Below are 19,950 nucleotides of genomic sequence, written 5' to 3' on the forward strand. Positions count from 1 at the left end.
TGAATCATTTTGTGAATCGAACGTCAGTAGCATGTGAATTATCAGTGCTGTGTGCACGTGGTTTGTGGCGTGAAACAAACGCTGGTCTTCTGTCCATTACGACTTGGAACATCACAGGATCTCGAAAGTACACCGCTGTTCATCAGAAATCACGTAAGTCTGCAATTACACATACGAATGAATGAATTAATGCACGGACATAAACTTTACGTAACTTAGCTGAATGAAGTAGTTGATTGGTGTTTTCCATAAAGTTGATCAATCGCAGTCTGTTTGATGTTTGCATCTTTACTAGAATTTTTGCACGAGGTGTTCGTCCAATGCTGAATGTTTTACACGTTTTACCATGGTTCTGCACAGGTTTTCGAATATGGAACTGTGGTGATCTTGTCTTTATGGTCATATTGTAGTAACGTTACCAGTTTTGGACTTGATTATAATGTTATGACAAATTAACTTTGATAGTACTTTAGAGTAGCATGCAAATATGAACATGCAAACATTCACAACTGTAAAAGTACATACAACCACAGTATTTATTTTATACATGTTGTGTCTGAAACAGCAAAACATGTTCGTGCATGTTAATTGCTCACCCTTAGGCATTTCAGCACATTGATACAGAGCTAATGCATTATGTGTACATATTAAGCAAATATATTGCATTTGCTGTTCTGATGATGCTCTTAAAATCTACTTTAAAAGTTGAAGTCAGTGAGCAGCAATCCCCGAATCTCGTGACGTGAATCACTCGTGCTACTGGTTAACATTCTTAGAGTGATTGTCTTTGATTTGATCATCAGTTATCAACATGCACTGTTACTCAACCAGATGAATAGTGTCAGTGGATTTTCAAGCCAAAGTTCAACTAAAAACAATCCCAGCTGATACACAGTTTGTTTACCAAGTTAACTAATGGTATTTTCCATGCAAATGTAATGCAATAGTTTGTTCTCATGCATTAGGATTATTTTTGTACTAAGTACGCACAGTGTTTTGATGCTTTCTGTATGTTTTTCTAAAGCTATTTGATGTTCTCTTCCATGCAAATGTAATTCAGTTTTTTTTTTTAATGTGTTGTTTTGTGCATACATATCAAGATTTTTTGCACTTAGCATCATGGCAATGCACAGTTTTGCAATGCTTCTGTACTAGGTGTTCATGTTGTTTTATGCCACTGGATGTTTATGTGTGCTGGGATTTAAAGTCTTACAGCAGCAGTGAAAGGTTAATGGCATCAGATCAAACCGCATCACTGCATCCTATAGGTCAAGAACTTCATGTATTGAAACCACGTCTTTGAAAAAAATAAAACCATTTAGCATGCTTGACATTTTCGTCTCGGTCACTAATATATCAGAGATTATCCGGATCAGCCAATAACTGCATCCACTTGAACTGTTAACACAAGCTCTGAAAAAAATAAGCTGAACAGTTTTTAATTAAAATGATTTTGTAGCAATTTACAATAAGTTTTCATTTGTTAACATGAACTAACAATGGAAAATGTTTCTAAAGCATTTGTTAATCTTAAACTATCTTAATCTTAAAAACAAAAGATACATCTGTTAATATTTAATGGACCAGAGCTGACAAAAAGAGCGAAACTGCCTAGCAACACCTTAACAACTGTCTAGCAGCCACATAGCAATGCCCTTGTGCAGTGGTTCCCAACCATGTCGCGGGTTATCAGGTGAGCAGTGGAAAATTATCAAATCTCTGTTATATTGTATTATTATTATTATTATTATTATTATTATTATTATTATTATTTTTAATCAATGCTTTTGCTCGTATTTATGTTTGTGGGTTTTACAAATATTTAAATAATGAAAAGCATTCGGAAGAGCTTGTGACTAAACCTTGTAATGCCAATGGATCCTTAAACTGTCAGTAACCTCTAAATCACGGCAAGTCTGGGTATGGATACCTGGCATGGGCGCCATATAGTGGGGAAAAGTTAGGACCATTCCAAGGGCCCCTGACTAACAGGGGGCCCAACAAATACGTAAAAACTAATTTTTATTTTTATTATTATTATATTATACACTATAAAAACCATCATCATTGAGTATATTTCAAATAATAATAAAATGAATGATGTCTTTGATTTTACATATTTTGGCAATACAAGTTAAATATCACCATTCACCAAAAAAATAAAACATCCATTTTGACCGACCACCCCCCTGTATCTGCATGAAATGGTTTGGTCCTGCCTTAGCGCACTCATCAGTGAAGGTGTTTAGTTAGTTGCAGACAGTCAATCAATGCACGGCACGCTAGCAGTGTTAATTTCGTTAATGAAGACAACGACGAAAAATATTCGTAAACAAATAATATCTGATGACAAAATTATGACGAAATTTATGCAGCGTTTTCGTTAAATAGACGAGACTGGACTATAATGTTATTTGAGGACTATTGGACATTCACAATGCATCCTATAGGCTATTGTCTTTAAATTAGATTTTTTTGTCACGGGGCCCAAAATTTCTGGCAGCACCCCTTATACCTGGGTCCCCAGTGTACATCTCTAACTTAGTTAGCTGGATTTGATTGTTGAAGATTTGGCATGATCTTTGATTGGTTGGTTCTTCTAAGCTCATCCCGGAGTTGCTGTTATAGCAACAGGTCCGTAAACTTAAACCTGTTCTGAAGCAGGCTCATGATCTTGACCCTTAATAAACCTTCATTAATGCTGCCACGTAGCAAGTCTGTCCAAGTATAAAATTTTATTTGAAATGTGAATTGCTAATTACCACTCAAAATATTAGCTATTGGCTAGCAACCACATAGCAATTCTCTAGCAACTGCCTAGCATCACCCTAGCAACCACTCCCGTTTTCTTCAGAAAATGTACATGATGAAATATTTATTTAATGATTTAGCTTATAGTTTTATTTATTTATTTTTAAGTATTTATATTGGGAATTTGTACATATTATTAAGTAAATTATCATTAGAATTTATTGTGCCATTTCAGTTGTCATGCTTGTGGATGAAATGTTAAATGTGGAATTGCCTGTATGTGTTTTGGTGTCTTTTATAGAGGTTTGGAGTGATAATGGCAGAGCGGGTGTTGATCATCGGCAGTGGCGGACGGGAACATGCGCTAGCGTGGAAGTTAGCTCAGTCGCCTCACGTTCAGCAGGTCCTCGTGGCTCCTGGTAATGCAGGAACTGCCAACAACGGGAAGATCTCCAACTCTGGTGAGAACAATAGTCATCCAGCAGACCACAAGAGTATGAGCAGTGATTAGTACTCTACTCTAACACTGAGTTATTGAATAATCGATTGCCTACAAGAATAAATTTAATACAAAAATACAGGTATGACATTTATGTGGGATTGTTGTTTTATCCATCTATAAGGCTTCAGATCACTTACAGGTTCAACAGCTTATACTTATGTAATTAATAAAACAAAATGAAGGCTAAATCAAAGTACATGAAGGCTTGTGATGATAATTTATAATATTTTATATTTATTTTTCCAGCTGTGTCTGTGAGCAATCACTCGATTTTAGCTCAGTATTGTAAAGACCATAACGTGGGGCTCGTGCTTGTTGGTCCAGAAGTTCCACTGGCTGCAGGTAAGATGTTTGACATTATCACACTGATTTATGAAAAACAGGAAATTGTGGCTTAAGTTAACAATCAAAATAGATGATGAATTAGAAGTATTAGACGGGCCAATGTTTTTATACAATTGTTTCTATAAATAAAAACAAAACGAGTAGATAGAATAGATAATACAGGGTTTGGATTTCAAACATAAAGCCACCAATTGCCACAGTTTCTGCGCTTGTAACATGGGGAATTCCCACAAATATTTCTGCATGAAAGACAACTAGGAAAGATGACAGTATGTATCATTTGCACATGCTTTTGAGTATTACAATTTTAAACATTCAAGTGCTTAATTCAGTACTTGTGTGTTCTCTGTGAGACCCCTTTCTGTGAGCTCACAACCAAAGCGCACGCACTTAGAGCCACATCTTGAATGTAATTAATGTTGTGTTGCACCTTATTGTGCTTAGACGGCAAAAAAAACATACAAAATGATGTCATAATGCCTGTCTTGTTTATACACATAAACAAGTCCCCCCCCCCCCCAAGTTTATCTAATTTCACATGTGCCCCCCCCAGTGTTCATTTCGTTAACGAAGACGACGACGAAAAATATTCGTTAATTAACATTTTTTATGTGACTAAGACGATAAGTTGACCAGCTACAAATAATATCTGATGACGAAATTATGATTAAATTTATGCCATGTCTTCGTTAACTAGACGAGATGGGACTATAATGTTATTTGAGGACTACCGGACATTCAAAATGCATCCTATAAGCTATTGTCCTTCAAAATGTGTGTCCATGTCATTGGATTGCGATCGGATAAGGGCCGTTTGCATATTTTTTATCATGGCAGCCACAGTGGATGGATAGGCTATTAAAATGCAAAATAGCGATCTGAAACAATGGCCTCAGCACCTGAAGGGCTAGGGAAAAGGTGACCAGATGTCCCGTTTTTCCCGGGAGTCCCAATTCGTTGTCGATTTAACTTCTAAAGTTAGTGAAGGCGGGATAGGTGGAATCACGCTAATCGAAATGCTCACTCTCAAGCGCGCGTGCACGCTCCATTTCTTCAGTTCTCATATACAGTGCGCGATCAGTCCTCTATGCTCATATACACACACAGAAGTCCAAATGTTTGTCGTGTAGAGTATCTCGTGTAAATACAGTCGGTTATGGATTAAGTGAACATGAACAGGTGGGTGAAAACACACTGAGCTTCAAGAGGTAGTCACCTGAAATGGTCTTCCAATAGTCTTGAAGGAGTTCTCCGAGAGATGCTTAGCACTTGTTGGCCCTTTTGCCTTCTGTGTGCGGTCCAACTCACCCCTAAACCATCTCGATTGGGTTCAGGTCCGGTGACTGTGGAGGCCAGGTCATCTGGCGCAGCACCCCATCACTCTCCTTCTTGGTCAAATAGCCCTTGATTCAAATAGCCTTGTGACTCTACAATTTTCATAGTCATGAAAATAAAGAAAACTCTTTGAATGAGAAGGTGTGTCCAAACTTTTGGTCTGTACTTTATATGTATATATGCTAACTGTGATTGTCTCTCAGGTATAGTGGATGACCTTACTGCTGCTGGTGTGACATGTTTCGGTCCGTCTGCGAAGGCAGCACAGCTGGAGGCCAGTAAGAGTTTCTCCAAATCCTTCATGGACCGTCACAACATTCCCACAGCGCGCTGGAGCTCCTTCACTGACCCACAGGACGCCTGCAAATACATTCAAGAGTAAACATCTACAACATGCACTAAACACAGCTCTGGAAAAAATTAAGAGACCACTGTAAAATTAGCAGCTTCTCTGGTTCTACTATATAGATATGTGTATGAGTAAAAAAAAAAAAATAGTTTTGCTTTATAAACTACTACTGACAAAATGTCTCCCAAATTCCAAATAAACATGTTGTTATTTAGATAATTTATTTGCAGAAAATGACTACTGCTTAAAATAACAAAAAATATACCGTTTTCAGGCTTCAAATAATGAAGCACCCTCAGATCATCACTGATCCTCCACCAAATTTCACAGTGGGTGCGAGACACTGTGGCTTGTAGGCCTCTCCAGGTCTCTGTCTAACCATTAGATGGCCAGTTGTTGGGCAAAGCTAAAAAATTGACTCATCAGAGAAGATGACCTTACTCCAGTCCTCTAGGATGGAAGCAACTTACCAACATTTTTTCCAAAGCTGCATATGAGGCCAAAACTTTAACTGTGGCAGCAAATGAATGCGACTTATAATAAATGTACATTTTAAGATGCATCTTAAAATCAGGTTTGCTGATGTATCATTTTATTGTATTTTTTCAGCGCTGATTTTCCCGCTCTGGTGGTGAAGGCCAGTGGTCTGGCTGCTGGGAAGGGTGTTGTAGTCGCTCGGGATAAAGATGAGGCCTGTAAAGCCGTTCTGGATATCATGAAGGTCAGTCGCTACGGCTTCAGCATCTCACTAATGGTTATATTTTTCCACAGCGGTTCTATTTGTTTGTCTTTGAAAGAATGAAATGTGTCCTTGAATGTTTCACTGTTAACAAAGTAACTCACTTAGTCAAGCGCTCCAAACACAGCTCACTGAGGACACATGCTGGTCAAAAGTAAATACGATTTCACTCAAATCTTGCACTAGAAATTGCTGCTGTGTGAATCTTTTAATATACAGTTTGCAATTTATGTGCAATAAGTTACACCTTTTGATTATGTAAATGTATAAATAAAATTTAGGGGGAAGTCGTGGCCTAGTGGTTTGAGAGTTTGACTCCTAAACCTAGGGTTGTGGGTTCGAATCTCCGGCCGGCAATAACACGACTTGGGTGCCCTTGAGCAAGGCATCAAACCCCCAACTGCTCCCCAGGCGCCGCAGCATGAATGGCTGCCCACTGCTCCGGGTGTGTGTTCACTGCTCTGTGTGTGTGCACTTTGGATGGGTTAAATGCAGAGCACAAATTCTGAGTATGGGTCACCATACTTGGCTGAATGTCACGCCACTTTCACTTTTTTCTTTTTTTTATATTTAACATGAATTATAAAATAAGTATTGTAATTATACAATTATTCTAATAAAATATGTTTGTCGTCATTCAAAAGCTGTTGTTAAAGTCTGTTTGCTCACCAAGGCTGCATCTATTTGACGAAATGAATGTCAAAATACTCTCTCTGTGAATTTATTGTGAAATTTAATTTATTCCTGCGATCAAAGCTGAATTTTCAGCATCATCTCTTCAGTCTTCAGTATCGCACGATCCTTTAGAAGTTCTAATATTTTGATTTTCTGCTCAGGAAACATTTCTGATTGTTGAAAACAGATGTACTGCTTCATATTTTTGTGGAATCTGTGAATTTTTATTTTGAATAGTAAGTTAGAATAGAACACATTTCTTTCCTGTCACACTTTTATTCAGCAAGCATCTTTTTCTTAATGTTTCAGGATAAGGCGTTTGGTTCTGCTGGTGAGACTGTGGTGGTTGAGGAGCAACTGGAAGGAGAGGAAGTCTCTGTAAGTACTTTTTGGTGTTATTGAGCATCCAGGGTAGTCTTCTCACCCTAAGCCTCTCGTCTGTTCTCAGTGTCTGTGCTTCAGTGATGGAATCACAGTGTCACCGATGCCTCCGGCACAAGATCACAAACGTCTACTGGATGGAGACCAGGGTCCAAACACGGGCGGGATGGGCGCGTACTGCCCCACACCACAGGTCAACAGATCCCATACATCTCATGGATAATTACAAGATATTCTTCAGAGAATACCATAGTACTGGCTATGGTATTTTGGTATCACTTAATGAACTTTTTACTGTTTTAGTTGAGGAAAACTATCTGAAGATACACACAGAAACTCAAAAGATCTCAACAAAAACATACCATAATAAATGTTTGGTTAAACTGTGACTGAAATATATTACATAATATAAAAAAATTATACTAATCAGTTTTATAATAAATTGTATTATGCAGGTCCTTCTCAAAAATTATTTTCCATAATGTAATGATAAAAATTAAACTTTCATATATTTTAGATTCATTGCACACCAACTGAAATATTTCAGGTCTTTTATTGTTTTAATACTGATGATTTTGGCATACAGCTCATGAAAACCCAAAATTCCTATCTAAAAAAATTAGCATATTTCATCCGACCAATAAAAGAAAAGTGTTTTTAATGCAAAAAAAGTCAACCTTCAAATAATTATGTTCAGTTATGCACTCAATACTTGGTCGGGAATCCTTTTGCAGAAATGACTGCTTCAATGCGGCGTGGCATGGAGGCAATCAGCCTGCGGCACTGCTGAGGTGTAATGGAGGCCCAGGATGCTTCGATAGCGGCCTTAAGCTCATCCAGAGTTTTCTCTCATCAGGAGAGTTGGCAGGCCAATTGAGAACAGTAATACCATGGTAAGTAAACCTTTTACCAGTGGTTTTGGCACTGTGAGCAGGTGCCAGGACGTGCTGAAAAACAAAATCTTCATCTCCATAAAGCTTTTCAGCAGATGGAAGCATGAAGTGCTCCAAATTCTCCTGATAACTAGCTGCATTGACCCTGCCCTTGATAAAAGACAGTGGACGAACACCAGCAGCTGACATGGCACCCCATACTATCACTGACTGTGTGTACTTGACTGGACTTCAGGGATTTTGGCATTTTCTTCTCCCCAGTCTTCCTCCAGACTCTGGCACCTTGATTTCCGAATGACATTGTCAGTACTTTGGACCACTGAGCAACAGTCCAGTGCTGCTTCTCTGTAGCCCATTTCCTGCACACGCCTGTGCATGGTGGCTCTGGATGTTTCTACTTCAGACTCAGTCCACTGCTTCCGCAGGTCCCCCAAGGTCTGGAATCCCTCCATTCTCCACAATCTTCCTCAGGGTCCGGTCACCTCTTCTCGTTGTGCAGCGTTTTTTGCCACACTTTTTCCTTCCCACAGGCTACCCACTGAGGTGCCTTGATACAGCACTCTGGGAACAGCCTATTTGTTCAGAAATTTTTTTCTGTGTCTTACCCTCTCGCTTGAGGGTGTCAATGGTGGCCTTCTGGACAGCAGTCAGGTCCGCAGTCTTACCCATGATTGCGGTTTTGAGTAATGAACCAGGCTGGGAGTTTTTAAAAGCCTCAGGAATCTTTTGCAGGTGTTTAGAGTTAATTAGTTGATTCAGATGATTAGGTTAATAGCTCATTTAAAGAACCTTTTCATGATATGCTAATTTTTGAGATAGGAATTTTGGGTTTTCATGAGCTGTATGCCAAAATCATCAGTATTAAAACAATAAGACCTGAAATATTTCAGTTGGTGTGCAAAGAATCTAAAATATATGAAAGTTAAATTTTTATCATTACATTATGGAAAATAATGAACTTTATCACAATATGCTAATTTTTTGAGAAGGACCTGTAGATAAAATATATGCTTCTCAACTAGTCACAGTAGTAAAACTAGTAGTAGTCAAACTATAATAAATATTTCTAAATTTTACATTTGAATATTTTTATTGTAAAATTTATGTAAATCTGTTCATAAATTGTTTATTGTTGTTGTTATTATTAATAATAATAATATCAAAAGTAATAAAAATAAAAAAAATATAATCTTATATTTAACCTTATTTTTTAAACCTAATTGTTACACTTTTTTTGTATCATAATGTTAATTTTAACAGTAAACCTCTGTTGTGCAGCACTTTGCTTGGCAAAAAAGAAAAGAAAAAAGTAATGGTTACATTTTCATTTGATTAAATTGATCGTGTTTATGCCTTCACTGTTTCTGATGATACATTTTTATTAAATAAAAAAAATACATAAGGGGTGTCCCGACTAAGGATTTTCATAGTCGATTCGGAATTTTCGAATCTTGCTGTAATCGACTAATAGTCAAATCATATGTTTGGGGGCGGGGCAAAATACATTGAGTCAAGTCAGACATTCGATAGCCATAATTACTGATGTTAACACACAGGGAAAATGTGTAACAAATGCCTCGCAGATACAAACAGGGTAAATAATGTTTTAAGCCCCTAATGTGTTGTCAAAAGCCCCGAATCTTTTAGTTTTTTTTAAAAATAACTTTGTTTCAGTTCCTCTCAGTCTTTCAGACTGGAGCGGTAAAAAATTAAACAAAAGCTCTATTATTGTGCGTGGTGGCGGACGGTAATGCATCGTGCATCACTCAGCTTATTTGCCAACATGCTAATAAAAACTAACAAAGAAGAGGATAAATAATCATTTTTGTTATTGTCATCAGGAGCTGGCAGGCTTTTTTATTTCACCAGCGTCGTAGGGAGCTCACTGGCAAATCGGCTGAAAATAACATTATGGATATAACAAACAGCCTGAAAAATGGTGCATTTAGCTGATGTAAATGGTAAAAAAAATCTCCCCGGGGGAGTATGCCCCTGGACCCCACTAGGTTTAGGCTAAGCCCTGAAATGTTACATCATCTGGCTCTGCCCCTGCATCTTATATCAGGTAAATAATATGTCCACAATATATATAAACCGGCTGAAATGTTTTGAAATCACTTTTACCCTACCTGTTCGAAAAAATCCAGTCTCTGCCTGTGTCAGTTTGAGTCTTGGTAAAGTTTAAATCCCTGCCGCCAAGATGCTCCTCTGTCGGTCACGGATTATGGAGAGTGAAACATAAATCTATACGGGTGGTTGGATTTATTCACGCACTTTAAAATATTAATTTGAACCTTCTTTCTTTTCAAATTCTTATTCACGGTTTAATCATAATACACTGGATATTAACTTATTGGGAGAAAACCACAAGTTCTGTGTGAAATCAGACATTTGAGTGCTCACATATAGTCAGAATGGCATAATCATAACAGCCCGCGAATATTCAAATGTGAGATTGGTAGTCGCATCAGGCTCCTCAAATCGAAGCATCGAATCCTCGACCATGTGGTGTCACCCCTAATAGAGAGAATAAAACTGAATCATGGGGCCCTAAATGTTTAATGTTTGTTAAACTTTTAATAAATTGATACATTTTATTAAATGTTATATGTTTAATTTTTTTAACTAATTTGACATGCTTTTTTTATGACTAAGTTACATTTAATTTGGGAAGAAATTAAAACGATTTCATAGGGCCCTATATTTTGATTGTATATTTGAGCTAATTTAACCATTAAAATGAAATACAGAAAAATTCTAAAAGATAAAAGTAAAAAGAATTCAGTAAGAAATAAAACTGATTTCACAGGGGTTCATAAAGTGTGAATGAATCTGTGTGTGAAGGTGTCTGAGGAAGTGCTGCAGGAGATCAAGAGGTCTGTTCTGCAGAAGACTGTGGATGGCATGAGAGAGGAGGGAACACCATACGTGGGTGAGTTTGACTAACAGACACTACTAGCACCATTAACCTCAGTCTAATCCTATAAAGCCTGCCGTATCATATTTGATAATCCTCTAAATGATCAACATGATCTGTCTTTGCTGTTGCACACAGTCTGCTACATGCCTTCTGTCATCTGACTGGTAGCTTTAGAATTTTTTTTTTTTTGGCAAGTAAAAGGGCTTTTAGTATAACTATACAAACATCCACATTTCACAGCTGTAAGGGGTAATGGTAACATAAAACGCTGATCAAGGGATGCTTTTAAATGAACATTTATTTATTCCTGATCAGGCGAACAAACACATACACACACACACACAAAATCATCTGCCTTGTGATTTTTTTTTATTTTAAAACGTATTTTAAAAAATAATAATATTTGCTTAATTTATGATTTATTTCATCCACCGATCAGTAATCAGAATGCATTTTTTTATTACCCGAAACTTACTGAAAATGCAGATTTATTCTCTGCCAGCAGGTGGTGCTTTAAAGCCGGAGAAACAGAGTTTTTCCGCACCTCATTTAGATTTTTAAACGTGCAATACGTGCTCATGTTTATTCAACAAAGCCTTTTGGGAAATCGTTCAGTTTTTATATTGTGGCAAGCGACCCAAAATTATTTTTGTTAAACGCATCCCACAGCACAACCACCTGAGCTCAACTTCAGTCTACTCATCACCTTAACTTTAACTGTGTTTATAGCCGGTGCAATAGCCGAACTGATAAACAAACACAAAACAGTCTATATAAAGCTTTAAGCATTGGTATCTGCTGATCACCATGACAAGAAATCGGTACTTTGTATCGTCTGCAAAAAATTCTGATCGGAGCATCACTATTAATAACACTTTTTAATATTATGCACGTCCTGCGTTTTATTTTCTCATTCATGCATATTTCTTATCCATTCTCTAAATTGGCTATAACTTTAATCAGTTCTCCACTGTGCAGGTATATAAAGTTAGGTGTGGCCAGTGTTTATGCAGGGAGCTGAAGCAGAGCGCATGCTGCCGCACGTTGATACAACTCAGGTTCTTATTAAAACGGTGGCGTTGTTAAAGTACCAGTACTAGTAAAATCAGGAATTTTACCAATTTTAAAAGCAAGGTATTGCTGTACCTTTTTAGTACCGGTATATTGTGCAACACTACTGCTACATACATCAGTATTTAATCTTACATTTTGTCCATATTAATATCAGAATCCACACCAAATGGCATATTTTTGCTTATAGTTTCTGACCAAAACTGAACTGTTTTTCTTCTAGATATTCTCACTGTATAAGCCATAAAAGCCTGATGTATTAAATATCAACCAAAGTTTTTATTTTTTATTTTTATTAAATTGTTCCCTTTCAAAGAATATATAGAAATTCTGACTATTATTTCATATGTTAGGCTTTACAGAATAACACTGATTGGACACAAACATCGTTTTGTTACCGTGTAACATTTTTTAAATTATAGTTCGCTGAAAAGTGATCATTCTGTCATTTCATCACCTCAATCTTGTTCCCAGCTTCTCTGACTTTTTTTTTTAAAGTTATTTATGTCTTTAAAAGGACATGAGAACTCAGAGAAAGATAATTTTGATTAAAACTGAGCCAGATATTATGTAGTTCATATCATTATTATTATTTTATAGATTTTAGGATGTTATTATTATCAGTCAATCATTCCTCATTTTCCTTTCTCAGGTGTTTTATACGCAGGAATAATGTTGACTAAACAGGGACCAAAAGTCCTGGAGTTCAACTGCCGCTTTGGTGACCCAGAGTGTCAGGTGAGATCATGTCTAACGCTTTTTCTCTGAGTTCTGTGTTGATCATCAGTTTGATTTGCTAATGTTTGTTTTTGACATGTTGATCCTTGAGGGAAACTCACACAAGAAATATGATCAGAAAATAATACACGACTGCAGATTTAATGACTTGCTGTGCAAGTAAACAACTTGAATAAAGGGATCAGATCAGTCATTTACTCTCTCCGTTCTCACATACACATACAAACACAGACACACACACTCACACACACACACACACACACACACAGACATATACATACAAATACACTGGGTATAGAAAATCATTTTGTTGCTTTGGAGCCTGAAATGAAGATGGACACAGTTTTTATTTTATCCAGCTGTATTTACTCTGAACTTATAACATACAAGTGAAAGATAATGGAACACCAACATGTCAGAAAAAAAAGAAAAACACAAATCACGGAGTTGGAAAAAGGATCCCCACTCCTAAAAATGACTTGTAAACTCAGTCAGGTGGAGTGATTACATCCTAGATTTAATTCAATAAATGTATAATGTTATAGTACTTAGTATGTCCTCCATAATCTTCAGTATACAGTCATCTTTTGTGCAATGAAAGAAGTCTTCTGACAGTTCTTTTTAAAATGCATATCATGTTCCAAACCTGAAATGTTCAGACTGGAAATCCTGAAGGCGCTGTTATCAGATCAGATGGAGTAACACAAATCTGCTGGTTTATTTTAAAGAACCGATTCAAAAGATGGATTCATGTACTGATTCAGTTCTGGATTTGACTTGATGATCCAGTCACATCATTCTCAAGTTAACCACTCACTGGAAAAAAAGATAATCAGTGAATAACACAAAACTCTTCTTGATCAGGTCCTGATGCCGTTGCTGAAGTCTGATTTATATGAGGTGTTGAAGAAGACACTGCAGGCGGACCTGAGCTCAAGTCCAGTGCAGTGGCTGGAGGACAGTGCAGCTGTCACTGTGGTCATGGCTAGCGGAGGGTATCCGGCCTCATATAAGAAGGGACTGGAGATCACTGGTGCGTTTACATGAAATATGTACTGTAGATCTGTAATGGCATCCTTAAAAATTCTTACATTCGGTTTTATCAATTTCAAAGACCTAAACACAAGGACAAAAACACTCCTTATATAATAAAATCTAATCTAATATAATATCATTTTATATAATACAAGTAAGGGATAATGTACTGTACATCTAGCCGGTTGTTCTCGCAGATAAAACCCCGTCAGGGCGATCAGGACCCTGACACAAATCGGAGGGGTCTTATATAAGCCTGAAGGGGTTTATTCTGCAAGAATAACTGGCTTATTACACGGCTACTTGCCACATAAGTAAATAATTAAGGCAATAAAAAGTCATAGCAAAATGGCAGTAGCTGGGTTTGTATGAAACGAGAGCGAGTCTGCGATACCAGGATGACATAATTCAACAATTGTACACCATTTGGAATCAAGTTTTAATATTTTATTAGCTAAACAAACACAAAGCTTTCACCAAGAAAAATTGATCAAGCAATAGTACAGCGACGACTGCTGTTATCCAGATGAGCCTGTTATATGCTTTTACAGGTTGTTATCCCGGGATAACGTACCGCAGAATGTCGCAACTGACCAATCAGTTGAGTTCCACAGAGCCGTGTAATATATAATATAATATAATATAATATAATATAATATAATATAATATAATATAATATAATATAATCCATTATTATTTTTAACAAATAAATATAAAAAATTATAATTATTTTTGAAGAGTTTTAATTTGTCATGCATTACTATTATTTTTATCCAATAATCCATATTTTTTTATTAATAAAGTAAATAAAATGTGAAGAATAACTATAGTACTATAAAATTATTTTTTATAAAGAATTTTTATAACTTAAAAAAATAAATAAAAAATAAGAGACAGTTATGAGGATCACCAGGAATTATCTAATTATCTTAGTGATGTCATTTCCCTCATGACAAGTGTCTGTTACATCACATTTAGCTTTGATTTAGTAGTTTCATTGTCAAATTAGTGTGAAGTGAATGAATCGATTTTTATTTATTCAGGTTTGTCTCAGGCATCAGAGATGGGCATTCAGGTGTTCCATGCGGGCACTTCACTTAAGGAAGGGGGCGGGGTTATTACGAGTGGTGGGCGTGTCTTGACTGTGACAGCGGTCCGGCCCACCCTCGAGAGCGCGTTATGCAGCGCTAATGAAGGAGTGGCAGTGATCAGCTTCCCTGATGCAGTTTACCGCCGTGACATCGGCCACCACGCCATCACGTACCTCACCCGCAGCAGGTGACTGCTCACTAACACTAATCTGTTAATCCTGGAAGACATAGCAGAACACCACACTTTATGCATCTGAATTGTGATGTGTACTGAATAATTCACATTTAAGGTCAGTGTTCTGTTGATTTGTTTGCATATTTCTAATAAACAGTGTCACGAATACACAGGGCTGTGCAAAAAATCGAATGCGATTTTCATGCGCATCTCGTCAGTAAAGGCGCTCCTGTGATTAGAAGTACATCTCCAGCATGTGCGTTCAGATCACGGTTGCAAGGTTTTCAAAACAAAACCTGCCCACTGAGTATAAGTCGCATCAGTCCAAAAATACGTCATGATGAGGAAAAAAAACATAAGTCGCACTGGACTATAAGTCGCATTTATTTAGACCCAAGAACCAAGAGAAAACATTACCATCTACAGCCGGGAGAGGGTGCTATATGCTGCTTAGTGTAGACTACAGGAGCACTGAGCAGCATAGAGCGCCCTCTCGCGGCTGTAGACGGTAATGTTTTCTGTTAGTTCATATCTCTTGGTTCATGTCAAATTAATTTTGATAAGCAAGTCAAACCTGACTAGGTCGCAGGACCAGCCAATCTATGAAAAAAAGGACTTAAAGTCCAGAAAATACAATAGCCCAATCGTGTTTCCAGGAGATTTACCGATAAAAATTGCGTCGCGGGGTTGAAATACACGTTATTTGGCAGGGTTGCCTTGGTAAAATTCGCATTTTAGGGGCTAATCATCACGTTATTGGTATTGGGGTCGCTTCAACCCACGGACATGAAAAACAACCGCAGACTTGGCAACACTGGTTCAGGTGGAGCGGCATTTACTACACAGAGCCATAGTCCACTGACAAGCTACACAAAATCGCTTTCAAAATCGACAAAGAATCGCCTCCAATTTTGAAATCAATTTTGTGTGGATTTTCTGTGAACTACGGCTCTCTGTAGTAAAGGCCAACCAGTGTTGCCAAGTCTGCGGTTGTTTTTCATTTCCGCGGGTCGAAGCGACCCCAATACAAATAACTTGATGTTTAGCATCTAAAATGCAAATTTTACCAAGGGAACCCGGTCTCTTACACCAATGTCATGTGTCTTATCCACTGCGCCAACACCACCCTGTGTATACTTCAGTTAGTTGCCAAAGCAGTTTTTCATTCAGTATTTATATTTAGTTTTATTTCAGCATTGTTTCGGTGACTGAATGATTTCTAATAGTAGTGAACAGCAACAGCACAGAATGGTGTTGGCATGTTTTTGTTCTGTCCATCAGAGGACTGACATACAAGGACAGCGGTGTGGACATCGCAGCGGGGAACAGACTGGTGGATATGATCAAACCTCTGGCTAAAGCGACGTCTCGTCCAGGTTGGTCCTCTTTCTTGTCTCTCAGGAGCCCAATGTTCCACTTTCAGAGTTACCTCATTATGTTGTTATAACCGCCAGGGTTTTCTCATGAATTTCTCCCCTCATTCATTGATGATTGATGGCTGATTCATCTGACTAGTTACTTCTTGAATCTTGAGAACTTTTGTAAAGTTCTTTGAAGCTGATTTCTAACAGGAAAGTTCTGAGTTCAAAGCTTAAAACAAAATGAATCTGAATCCTCTTGGAAGCACATTGGATCACATAAATTATTAATATTTTTTCAAATAATTAAATCGACAAAATATTATTTTTCCCTCTAATATTTATAGTAATGTTGTTTTTTTGCATTCATTCAGAAGGCAAAACTGCATAAATGAGTTTGTTAGGAGCAGTTTTTATTATGCTTTGTCAAATTAAACAATCAAGAAGATAAAATCTAAAGATAAAATAGATTTATTTAATGTATCCTTTAATTTAATGTATAACTTCAAGTCAATTTCAAACGTTAATGGGACGAGAGGAGAGTTTAGTTTGTGAAAAAATACTCAAACATGAGCTTTCTTCATGAACTTTCTTGTGGTTTTCTGAGCAATGCCATATCAGATCGGTGTACAATTTTGATTGTGTTTTTTGTGTGTCTGTGGTTCAGGGTGTAACGCGGAGCTTGGCGGATTTGCAGGACTGTTTGATCTGAAAGCTGCAGGATTCACGGATCCAATCCTGGTGTCTGGGACGGATGGAGTGGGAACCAAATTGAAGGTATCATGAGCCCTTTTCATGAACGCTGGAACATCATTGTGAGCTAGAGCAGGGGCTGTATTCACAAAGCATCTTAAAGGGTTAGTTCACCCAAAAATGAAAATTATGTCATTAATGACTCTAATGACGGAACACAGTTTAAGATATTTTAGATTTAGTCCGAGAGCTTTCTGTCCCTCCAATGAAACTGTGTGTATGGTCTACTGTCCATGCCCAGAAAGATAATAAAAACATAATCAAAAACTACGACTTTATTCAGAATTGTATTCACTTCTGGGTGTGTTGTGAGCGCGTTCAGTGTAGTGATATCTGGTTCGCGAACGAATCATTGGATTTAACCGGTTCTTCTTGAACCAATTCACCAAATCGAACTGAATCGATTGTAACGGTTCACGTCTCCAATAAGCATTAATCCACAAATTACTTAAGCAGTTAACTTTTTTAATGTGTCTGACACTCCCTCTGAGTTTAAATAAACCAATATCCCGGAGTAATTCATGCACTCAAACAGTACACTGACTGAACTGATGTGAAGAGAGAACTGAAGATGAACGCTGAGCTGAGCCAGGTAACGAACGAAACATTGACTTGTTCACGAGTCAAGCACCGGTTGCATCGGTTTTCGGATCACCAGTAGTGATGGGAAGTTCGGTTATTTTCCGTAAACCGGTTCTTTTGGACAGTTTGATTCAATAAACCGGTTGAAAAAAAATGGTTCACCGGTTCTTTTGCGCTCAACGTAATGACAAGCCTTTGAACGCCATTCAAGCCTTTGGTTTACCCGCGCTCATAACATTAGCACAGAATTATTTCTGGACCAAAATGTATATTCGATGCTTCAACAAATTGTAACTGACCCTCTGATGTCACATGGACTACTTTGATGATGTTTTTATTACGTTTCTGGACATGGACAGTATACTGTACATACATTTTCAGTGGAGGGACTGAGAGCTCTCGGACTAAATCTAAAATATATTTAACTGTGTTCCGAAGATGAACGGCGGTCTTACGGGTTTGGAATGACATGAGGGTGAGTTATTAATGACATAATTTTCATTTTTGGGTGAACTAATCCTTTAAGGCTGAAAGTAGCTCCTAACTTGCCGATATAGTAGAATCATTATAATAATTTTAGTACTCCTACATTTTTGCTCTAAGAGCATTTCACAAAATGTTTAATTACTAAAACCAGCTCCTAAATCTGAATAGTTAGGGGCAGTCAAATGGGCTAAATCAAGACCAGATCACAAACAATAATAAAAGGGCTTTTGCTGGCAAACCGCCTCAGTTTGTAAACATTTTAGAAACGTTTCATGAAAATTTCCATTTAATTTAATTATGTCCTCCTTTCCATGTACAAGTTGGGCAAGAAGTAACACCTGTTCTTTTGTCCAGAATGGCTTCTTTTTAATTTGCACATCTTACTTTTGGCCTTAATTATTCTAGTTTGGTAATTAACCCTAAAAATGGTAAAACCATAAAAAGAAATCCATAAATTAATTTATTGCAATTTTACATCTTATTGGTACTCAGATTTTGATTTTTTTTTTTTTTTTTTTAACTTGACCCTTTTGGGGGTATAAATTCAGAGAAAGCAGAACACTTGTTTATCAATGCTAGTTACAACATGGTGCTGAAATGAAAACATTTAAGTATAAAAATCTATAGAAGTTTCAGTTTACAGTAAAGATAAAGTAGCATTTTAGTTGCAATCTCTGGTCTTCACATTTGGTTGTTGTTGTTCATAGATCGCACAAGCGTGTGGCATCCACAGCACTCTGGGTCAGGATCTGGTGGCCATGTGTGTGAACGATGTTCTCGCTCAAGGAGCTGAGCCACTCTTCTTCCTCGACTATTTCTCCTGTGGCCATCTAGACGTGAGAGTTGCATCTTCTGTCATCGGCGGCATCGCAGACGCCTGTCAGATGGCTGGATGTGCTCTGTTAGGTCAGCTACACAGAACAAATCCATGTTGGAAACCAAAACTTGACCAATTGTTCAAGGTTCTTTTCTTTAAAAAGAAGCAATGCAATATTTTTAGTACAATTAAATGAAAAAAAAAAATTATGTTATTAAATAATTATTAATAAAGAAAAAAATTATAATTAATAAAGAAAAAAAGATTTCTGACTGCAATTCACTTTTTTGTTTTGCCCTCATTGTGATTTAGTCTTGTAGGTTCACAATGTTGGCATTGATTTACGTTACTTACACATAATGTTGCTAAACAGGATTTGTTTGTCACAATTTGTTAAACTATAGAAATATATAATGTTTTGCAATCCAAATAGAATTGTATTCTTAAAGAGTGATTTCTAAATATGAGATTCAATGTCATTTACTTTACTATCTGTTTGATAATCATAAAAAAAAAAAAAAATGCATACAGCAATAAAAGGGTTAGGGGCATAGGCGGAGTTTCAAATTTTTGCCTGGGGGGGACACCTAGACAACAAGCTCCAATTTATTTATTTTTGAATACCGTATATACCATATTTTCTACTTTTTTCAATTATTTATAGTCTATAATTTTTTTTCTTCATTTAAAATAAATTTACAATTAACAATGACTCGTTGGCTATACAAAGAGTGGAATTAAAAGTTATATTTTACCTAATTTAGAAGAATCCGCCAATTTTGATGTCCCCGATCTTCTCTCCTGATAAAATTGTAATTAAATTGTTTTCTATGTGCGGTAAGAAAAGATCAGAAAATCTGACCTGAGCCATTGCAGATTGCAGCCAGTTTCTGATTCTTCTCATCACTGACAAAACTTTTTTCTGATGCAGCAGTAATGTGCAGTGTGAGAGCG

The 19,950-nt window shown here is 37.0% G+C and overlaps 1 protein-coding gene across 1 annotated transcript in view; it reads left to right on the forward strand.

Moving 5' to 3' along the window:
* Window positions 1-19,950, forward strand: part of gart (phosphoribosylglycinamide formyltransferase) — a 27,404-nt gene continuing 7,454 nt past the window's right edge. The window contains exons 1-14 of the mRNA XM_052598573.1: window positions 1-153; window positions 3,053-3,212; window positions 3,500-3,595; window positions 5,137-5,311; window positions 5,892-6,003; window positions 7,006-7,074; window positions 7,145-7,270; window positions 10,815-10,902; window positions 12,614-12,699; window positions 13,564-13,732; window positions 14,778-15,012; window positions 16,282-16,376; window positions 17,026-17,135; window positions 18,887-19,085. Of these exons, the coding sequence (XP_052454533.1) occupies window positions 3,068-3,212; window positions 3,500-3,595; window positions 5,137-5,311; window positions 5,892-6,003; window positions 7,006-7,074; window positions 7,145-7,270; window positions 10,815-10,902; window positions 12,614-12,699; window positions 13,564-13,732; window positions 14,778-15,012; window positions 16,282-16,376; window positions 17,026-17,135; window positions 18,887-19,085 (1,705 nt within the window). The 5' untranslated portion in view covers window positions 1-153; window positions 3,053-3,067. The remainder of the gene's footprint in view (window positions 154-3,052; window positions 3,213-3,499; window positions 3,596-5,136; window positions 5,312-5,891; window positions 6,004-7,005; window positions 7,075-7,144; window positions 7,271-10,814; window positions 10,903-12,613; window positions 12,700-13,563; window positions 13,733-14,777; window positions 15,013-16,281; window positions 16,377-17,025; window positions 17,136-18,886; window positions 19,086-19,950) is intronic.

The sequence above is a fragment of the Carassius gibelio genome, chromosome A1, assembly GCF_023724105.1.
Source record: "Carassius gibelio isolate Cgi1373 ecotype wild population from Czech Republic chromosome A1, carGib1.2-hapl.c, whole genome shotgun sequence".
Taxonomy (NCBI): Eukaryota; Metazoa; Chordata; class Actinopteri; order Cypriniformes; family Cyprinidae; genus Carassius; species Carassius gibelio.